We start from the raw sequence: 9,181 nt of genomic DNA on the forward strand, positions 1-9,181 counted from the left end.
TATATATATATATATACACTTTTTGTTCGTGAACACGAATACACTTTTTGAGCTCAAAAATATAAACAAGCCGAACACGAGCTAAGCCAGGCTCACTCGTGTTCGGCTTATTTATACCCCCAACAATGACATAATTCGTTGTTTGACCCTGCAGCTTCGTGACTACCTTCATGATCAAACCCTATGGGATCAGAGTTCGCTGGAAGACAACGACGAAGACGAAGAAGATGTGAGCCGCTGGGTAGGCTCTCATACCATGAATGAAGAAATAATTAATATTTCTTATTTACAATTAGGCCCTTCAAAATAAAATGCAATCTCAACATGATGCTATCACGAACAACCTTCATAGATCATCCATGTCACATCAAGAGCAGTCAAAAGCTACTCATCAACTCTCTTTAGAATTACTGCTCAGTGACTCTCTCCATTGATATTATGTTGATGATAGTTTATATCAATATCTTCATTCAAGCCTCTCATTTATATCTTCTCTGATATAGATCTCATTGCTGACATTTTGCAGCCAATTCACAGTACTCTCCTTAACGAATCATCCACGCTCCTCTTGTGTCAATCACAATATCCAAAATTTTCAAAAAAAAAATTCAAAATTTTTTTAATAATTTTAATACTTGAACAAGTTTAGGATTATATGCCAAAATTTCAAAAAAAAATTGTAGAATGTATGATATATTTAGCCGTCTTTGTTAAAAAAAAAAGGGTTGGATCAGTCCTCTTAGACAACCATGATGCAATTGTTTGCATTCATATTCTTAGTGAATAAAAAGAAATCTGCTTCACTAATGTTCATGCAGAAAAAGAAATGCTCTTCCACAAAGTGAGATGAGGGCGAAGTAAAAAAGATAAAATTTTTGCGCTACTAAATATATTTCAGGAACAAAATAAAGTACCTGGAGAATCAAGCCTCTCCTTTTTTCTCCTAATTTCTTCTCCAAGATGGCACTTGTCAAGAGCCTAGAAACATAAAACCACACAACCTCTCCTCATATCAAACAAAAAATGTTAATTTACGTAATATATTCTTAATTATAAGTTTTGTTTTCATACAAACCTCCCATATCTGTTCATCTGTATACTCTTCAAGAGGATCCAGATTGCTCCGCACGGATCCCTCAAACATGGTAGGATCCTGTGGAATTATGCTCAACCTGGTTCTTAGATTGAGAAGACAAATGATTGATATATTGATTCCATCTATATCAATTCTGCCTACAACAGGCTCAATGATGCGAAAGATTGCTTGAACAAGAGTAGATTTGCCACTGCCCGTTCGCCCCACAATTCCAGTTTTCGTTCCTCCGTAAAACGTACATGTTAGATTTCTCAACACTGGTGGAAGATGCGGCGCATAACGAATCTACAAGTCATTTAAGCAACTCTCATCAAGGCAGGTTGATATTAACTAAACCTATGTTGTGACTGAGTGTCTAGAACTAATATTTTATTTGGGGTGGCTGAAACTTTCTGTAAACTTTGTTCTAAGACTGTTACGTGAAAGTAGATTTTTTAAAACCAATTGTGGGCATCATAGAAGTTTTCCCTTTTACAAAAATCAAATAAATTTTTTTAATACTCTAGAAATCTTTTATAAGATGTTTTTTTTTCCTCTCTTCAACAGAAATCTATGAAAAACATTAAGAAAGTTGCAGCCAAAAAGAACTTATGAAAATTACAGGCAAAGCAAAATTACGAGAAAGCAGCTGCAAATGATGTGTAAATTTTGCAAAAATATCAACCTGTAGATCAGTGATGTTCACTTCTCCATGCTTTGGCCAACTTAGAGATGGCTGGTTTGATTGAACTATAGAAGCTACCTCGCTCGGAATACAAGTGTACTGAAGTATTCTCTCCACTGATATAATTTCGTTTTCGAGATTGCACTTCGTCCAAACTGCCCACGCAAGGAGAGAGCTTAGACTGAGCCCATATGTCACTGCTAAACCGGCCATCCCTAATGAAATAAATGAAGAGTCACAAGTCAAAAATGTGGTACATGAAGTATAGATTTAATCAAGTTTAACTGTGAATTTTTACCAGGATTAACAGCTCCTGGTGGCAAAGAGATTAAAAATGTAAGGCAGAAGGCAAATATTAGGGAAGAGAGCAGATCCAAACGGAAGCAAAGCCACTCCATAGCAGCAGCATTGTGAAATTTTGGTTTCAAGTATGATTCAATCAGCTGAAGATTTCTGTGCAAAAACAACTTTTCTTTGTTGAAACACCTAATTGTTGCCAGTCCTGAAACGGTTTCTGCAAATTGTTGAATAATTGGAGCATTTATAACCCCTACCAGCCGAGTCAATTCCCTCGCCGTAGTTATGTAATATTTCTGCCACATAGCAGGCCACTTTTTGCTATTATATAAGGCAAGATAAAGCTTCAAGATTTTGTTAACAACTTTGCAGAAAAATCAATTGAATTATAAATTCAACCTGAGCTACATATCAACTTTTTCAGTGTAATGCAAAAAGGCAGAAACTTTATCAGTACCTGGTACCAGACACACAGGGCAGTCAGAGGAACAAAAATGAAGAAAACTTCCCAAGCAACCTGAGACATCACAGCAATAGTTCCAAGTAGTTGTATAACCGCAGAACCCACCAATCCCATTTGAAAAGGTATTGATTGATCCACTGAACTCTGATCTTTTGAGGCCTAGTTAAGCCACAACGAGCAATATTAATCGACGAGTTAAAACTTTCCAGTTACAATGAAGAAACCATTAAGTTTGAAACAAGGATTATCAAATACCCTGTTAAGAATGCGCCCGCTAGGAGTGGAATCGAAGAATGACATTGGGGCTCGGATAATGCATTGATGCATTTCATAAAAAAGCAATTTTGCAGTCTTGTATCCCACAATTGCAACAAGCATTGCTCTAATGAAGACAAAGAGACAGCTCCCAAGAGCTAAAGCAGCATAAACAAGAATGAGAAGGGAACCAGAAAAAAGAGTTCCCGAGTCTTCTGAGTTGGGAGCAGCCATTGTCATCCAGTAATTGCTTCCAATTTGAAGGATTAGGAAGAAAGTTTGTGATATAAGTATGCATGGTACAAGGGCTCCTTTATATAAAGCCGTCAAATACATCCAATAAACTTTCACTCCAACATTCCCTCTTTGCCTTTCTTCTTCTTCAACTAGCTGCCCAACCTTATCATCATTAATTTCACTCACCCCTTCAACCTTCTTAAAATCAATCCATTTGCTTTTTGATGTAAAATATGAACCATCTTCTGAATTCTTCTGCAGAAATTGTGCATCATCTATTTTTGACAAGGTGTTTTTATGGGCGCTCACCAGTTCGGCGAAATCTGATCCCGACTTAAGAATATCATCATATTTTCCAGTTTGTATAAATTCTCCCATCTTCATAACCTGAAAAAGGATATCACAAGTTATGCCAATTACTATATTATCTCATTTCATTAATGCGCTTCAAGGTAATAAGGATCAAGGAATAACCAAGATCAGGTCAGCCGATGGAAGAAACTCCATTTGATGTGTCACATAGATAACAGTTTTAGAGGCTAAAAGCCCTAGCATACACTCCTGTCACATATAAAAATGCAATTTTTGCTGAATAAAACAAGAAATATTTTGAAATGAAGTAGTTTACAACTATCAAAAGAGAACCTTGAAGAGATGGTTTCCTGTTTGGGCATCAACAGCACTAAATGGATCATCCAATAGATAGATATCACAATCCTGATACAAAGCTCGTGCGATCTGTATCCTTTGCTTCTGGCCACCACTCAAGTTGATACCTCTCTCTCCAATGATTGTCTTGTCCATAAAAGGTAACATTTTCAAATCTTTCGTCAATGCACATGCTTCTATCACACACTGATACTTGTCCCTATTTATTTCTTTCCCAAAAAGTATATTGCTCTCAATAGTGCCACTCTGTATCCATGGTGATTGAGCAACATAAGCTGTACTTCCAGACACCTTCATGGTACCAGACAACATCTGAATTTCCCCAAGGATGCAAGATAGTAAACTAGATTTTCCAGAACCAACAGCACCACAAACTGCAACCTTCATGCCATGTAAAACTCTCAAATTGATATCTTTTAATGTGAGTCTATCAGATGAAGGATCCCAGGAGAAATTGCTACTAATTATCTCTGCTGCAACTTCAGAATTTATCTCGATCGAGTTAAACTGGCATTCTTCCAAAGAAAGAAATGTAGATATTCTATCAATTGAAACTAAAGTCTGTGCAAGCATTGATATAATGTCAGGGAGATTATATATAGGATCCTTAAGTATCCCAAATGTTGCAAGAGCTGATAAGACCTTCCCTGATTCAAGTGGTGTTCCCATAATCACACAAGCCGAGAAAGTAGCCAATGAGACGAATATAGGAGCACCATAGTACACAAATGTTATTATTACCTCAGTATATAGGAATTTTCTCAGCCAACTCATTTCATTCTCTCTTAAATTTATAATCTTTGACAAAAATCTCATTTCCCACCCATAAAACTTAAGAATTCTCATGTTTCTTAAGATCTCAGATGTCGTCTTCATCCTCATGTCTTTCGACTCCATAATTTTCTCTTGGAAACTCTGCTCTAACTTACTAAAAGGAATGTTCGTGGTCATGACCAATGTAGTGGCTGCTAAAGCTACAAGGGACGCAAAACCCAATTTGTTGTATAGAATAACAAGAGCCAATCCAACTTGAACCGGAATAAGACAGAAATCAATCATATACCACGAAAAACGTCCAATCCTCTCAGCATCTACACTCATCAAATTAACAATCTCTCCACAACCATAATATTGTGTGGATCTGTTGGACAAAGATAGACCCTTCTCATAGATCTTTGCTACCAATGCAGCATGGGCCTTCATCCCAAACTTCTGCGCTCGAAAAAACCAGTGCCTTTGAGCAAGACACTCAACAAGCTTCGCAAAGAGAAAGATTGAAACTAGAATGTATCCCTTAACGGAGTGATTTTGATGAGCATGAAGGTACTGAACGAAGGACTCAATCAAATAAGGACCAACAAAAGAGCATATAGTGAATATCACTGAGAAGACAACTGAGAGTAATAATTCTCTCCATGCAGAAGCAATTAGTGACTTTGCTAGCGCAAGAGCATTGAGACTCCCGTGGAGCTGAAGCTTCTCTCTAAATATTGAGAAAACGCCATTTACTCTGTCACCACTAGCCAGTTCAGGAATGTCCTCAAGGTCTAATCTTTTCTGCCTCCCCATGTAGAGAAGAGGACTCATCCATGAAAAAGTGAGCTTACTTAGAAAATTAGCGTTGGAATAGAAAGACAAACTATGACTGTTAGTTAGAAGTGGTTCTTCCAGGTGATGACACTCCTTCACTTCCATGGCCACTTGCAGCCTGAAAATTACAAGCAGAATAACACACGGAAGTTCAAGAATCAGAGCAAGCTAATGAAATGCGAGAGAGTTTCAAGCATATAATAGGAAAAAAGGGAACTTTATAATCCCAGAAGATTACTATATTTCATTGAGGCAAAATGGACTTAAGAATATCATCATATTTTCCAGTTTGTATAAATTCTCCCATCTTCATAACCTGAAAAAGGATATCACAAGTTATGCCAATTACTATATTATCTCATTTCATTAATGCGCTTCAAGGTAATAAGGATCAAGGAATAACCAAGATCAGGTCAGCCGATGGAAGAAACTCCATTTGATGTGTCACATAGATAACAGTTTTAGAGGCTAAAAGCCCTAGCATACACTCCTGTCACATATAAAAATGCAATTGTTGCTGAATAAAACAAGAAATATTTAGAAATGAAGCAGTTTATAACTATCAAAAGAGAACCTTGAAGAGATGGTTTCCTGTTTGGGCATCAACAGCACTAAATGGATCATCCAATAGATAGATATCACAATCCTGATACAAAGCTCGTGCGATCTGTATCCTTTGCTTCTGGCCACCACTCAAGTTGATACCTCTCTCTCCAATGATTGTCTTGTCCATAAATGGTAACATTTTCAAATCTTTCGTCAATGCACATGCTTCTATCACACACTGATACTTATCCCTATTCATTTCTTTCCCAAAAAGTATATTGCTCTCAATAGTGCCACTCTGTATCCATGGTGATTGAGCAACATAAGCTGTACTTCCAGACACCTTCATGGTACCAGACAACATCTGAATTTCCCCAAGGATGCAAGATAGTAAACTAGATTTTCCAGAACCAACAGCACCACAAACTGCAACCTTCATGCCATGTAAAACTCTCAAATTGATATCTTTTAATGTGAGTCTATCAGATGAAGGATCCCAGGAGAAATTGCTACTAATTATCTCTGCTGCAACTTCAGAATTTATCTCGATCGAGTTAAACTGGCATTCTTCCAAAGAAAGAAATGTAGATTTCTGCTGCAACTTCAGAATTTATCTCATGGATCTTCTCGATCGCATTAAACTGGCATTCTTCCAAAGAAAGAAATGTAGATATTCTATCAATTGAAACTAAAGTCTGTGCAAGCATTGATATAATGTCAGGGAGATTATATATAGGATCCTTAAGTATCCCAAATGTTGCAAGTGCTGATAAGACCTTCCCTGATTCAAGTGGTGTTCCCATAATCACACAAGCCGAGAAAGTAGCCAAGGAGACGAATATAGGAGCACCATAGTACACAAATGTTATTATTACCTCAGTATATAGGAATTTTCTCAGCCAACTCATTTCATTCTCTCTTAAATTTATAATCTTTGACAAAAATCTCATTTCCCACCCATAAAACTTAAGAATTCTCATGTTTCTTAAGATCTCAGATGTCGTCTTCATCCTCATGTCTTTCGACTCCATAATTTTCTCTTGGAAACTCTGCTCTAACTTACTAAAAGGAATGTTCGTGGTCATGACCAATGTAGTGGCTGCTAAAGCTACAAGGGACGCAAAACCCAATTTGTTGTATAGAATAACAAGAGCCAATCCAACTTGAACGGGAATAAGACAGAAATCAATCATATACCACGAAAAACGTCCAATCCTCTCAGCATCTACACTCATCAAATTAACAATCTCTCCACAACCATAATATTGTGTGGATCTGTTGGACAAAGATAGACCCTTCTCATAGATCTTTGCTACCAATGCAGCATGGGCCTTCATCCCAAACTTCTGCGCTCGAAAAAACCAGTGCCTTTGAGCAAGACACTCAACAAGCTTCGCAAAGAGAAAGATTGAAACTAGAATGTATCCCTTAACGGAGTGATTTTGATGAGCATGAAGGTACTGAACGAAGGACTCAATCAAATAAGGACCAACAAAAGAGCATATAGTGAATATCACTGAGAAGACAACTGAGAGTAATAATTCTCTCCATGCAGAAGCAATTAGTGACTTTGCTAGCGCAAGAGCATTGAGACTCCCGTGGAGCTGAAGCTTCTCTCTAAATATTGAGAAAACGCCATTTACTCTGTCACCACTAGCCAGTTCAGGAATGTCCTCAAGGTCTAATCTTTTCTGCCTCCCCATGTAGAGAAGAGGACTCATCCATGAAAAAGTGAGCTTACTTAGAAAATTAGCGTTGGAATAGAAAGACAAACTATGACTGTTAGTTAGAAGTGGTTCTTCCAGGTGATGACACTCCTTCACTTCCATGGCCACTTGCAGCCTGAAAATTACAAGCAGAATAACACACGGAAGTTCAAGAATCAGAGCAAGCTAATGAAATGCGAGAGAGTTTCAAGCATATAATAGGAAAAAAGGGAACTTTATAATCCCAGAAGATTAATACATTTCATTGAGGCAAAATGCTTATATTTTAGTCTGTAGAGCCGCTAAAAAGATTCCCTTGAATGCTGCATTAATAGAAAGGTTTGATTTTTAATGGCGATGACACAGGGCGTTGGGAAACGCAAAAAACGTGCTTTGAGTTGCGTGACGAGATGACTGGCCGGCCTGATCCACCCAAATAACAAAAAAATGACTTTTTGTTCAGTTGCTGCAAATTCTTGGCTTTTAACGAAGTTCTTTTCCTGGGATGAGTTAGTTCGAGCGCTAACTAATCAAACTTAAGCTAGCTTTCATTCGATCCATTAGTGTGTGCCGGTTCCTTTTCAAAAATATTAATATAAAATGGATTAAAAAATATTAAATTTAAAAAAAATTATCTTTAATATAATAAAAATATTTTAAAAATAATATTTTATATCATATATTATGTAATTGTTTATTATTTATTTTCTAATTGTTCATTCTATTTATCATTTTATTATAATATTTTTATCTCTTTTTTTATAATAAATAAGTTCACTCTTGAGCTCGCTTAAACTTATAGAGAGTGGCTCGTGATCAACTCAACTCATTTACACCCCTACCTACAATGTTGAATATTTTAATTATGGATAGATATTTTGGCGAAGTCTTTTTATTTTGATATTCCAATAATTGCCATAAATTAGATGCTCTTGTGTTACTTCATAATTGAGATACAATAGATGCACTTATGTTTTATATCATTATAATGCCAATGTACATCTGTTCCCTTGAGTGAATCAAAGTATATTATATTCAATTTGTTATCTTATAATTAATTTTCAAGTATGGAAGAAACTATCCTTAAGCCATCACCCCAGCTTGAAAAAAAAATTCTTAACTTCAATTAGATTATATTTTGCTTGTGTGTCTGCGCTCACACGTGCGCGTGCACACACACACACAAAATAATTTTACATAAATAATTAACATAAGAAATAAATATGATTTTTTAAGATTTTGAGTTCATCAAAATAAAATTTTACTTTTATAAAATGGAGCATTGTATATTAAAATTTTCACTCAATGCAAGAAATTGAGAATATATTCACATAGGTATATTTGCCATGCTTTATGGTGGAGCCCATTAGATTTTATTCTCATTATACACTTTCATGAATTATACTAAATGCATACAAAACAAATATAAAATAAATCTATCATGAAAAATAGATTCACTATTGTTGCAATGACTTGCAAGTTTCTGAAACATCTCCAATTTGACAAAATTTGCTCCTTTATAGATTTACTCTAATACCAAATATGATGGTGATATTCTTTTTATGAGAATTAGTGCAGGAAAATATTTTAAACCTTCGATTTATTGAAAAGAAATGTTCTTGAATTTATGACAAAATGATAAGAAAAATGAAGTGGTA

The 9,181-nt window shown here is 36.0% G+C and overlaps 2 protein-coding genes across 2 annotated transcripts in view; both read right to left on the bottom strand.

Annotated features, from left to right (window-relative positions):
• LOC110018508 (ABC transporter C family member 3-like) overlaps positions 1 to 5,504 on the bottom strand; it is a 31,296-nt gene extending 25,792 nt beyond the window's left edge. The window contains exons 1-8 of the mRNA XM_020715844.1: positions 3,658 to 5,504; positions 3,487 to 3,573; positions 2,776 to 3,399; positions 2,515 to 2,679; positions 2,059 to 2,353; positions 1,761 to 1,975; positions 1,076 to 1,381; positions 915 to 978 (exon numbers count right to left, since the gene is read on the bottom strand). Coding sequence (XP_020571503.1) covers positions 915 to 978; positions 1,076 to 1,381; positions 1,761 to 1,975; positions 2,059 to 2,353; positions 2,515 to 2,679; positions 2,776 to 3,399; positions 3,487 to 3,573; positions 3,658 to 5,376 — 3,475 coding nt within the window. The 5' untranslated portion in view covers positions 5,377 to 5,504. The remainder of the gene's footprint in view (positions 1 to 914; positions 979 to 1,075; positions 1,382 to 1,760; positions 1,976 to 2,058; positions 2,354 to 2,514; positions 2,680 to 2,775; positions 3,400 to 3,486; positions 3,574 to 3,657) is intronic.
• An 11-nt stretch (positions 5,505 to 5,515) lies between these two features.
• Positions 5,516 to 7,965, bottom strand: LOC110018522 (ABC transporter C family member 3-like). Its single transcript, XM_020715857.1, has 5 exons — positions 7,783 to 7,965; positions 6,420 to 7,659; positions 5,846 to 6,361; positions 5,675 to 5,761; positions 5,516 to 5,587 (listed from the first exon to the last, which is right to left on the bottom strand). Coding segments are annotated over exons 1-5 (1,917 nt in total). The 5' UTR covers positions 7,785 to 7,965.
• Positions 7,966 to 9,181: the final 1,216 nt, after the last annotated feature.

This window comes from Phalaenopsis equestris, unplaced genomic scaffold (assembly GCF_001263595.1).
Source record: "Phalaenopsis equestris unplaced genomic scaffold, ASM126359v1 Scaffold000024, whole genome shotgun sequence".
Classification (NCBI taxonomy): Eukaryota; Viridiplantae; Streptophyta; class Magnoliopsida; order Asparagales; family Orchidaceae; genus Phalaenopsis; species Phalaenopsis equestris.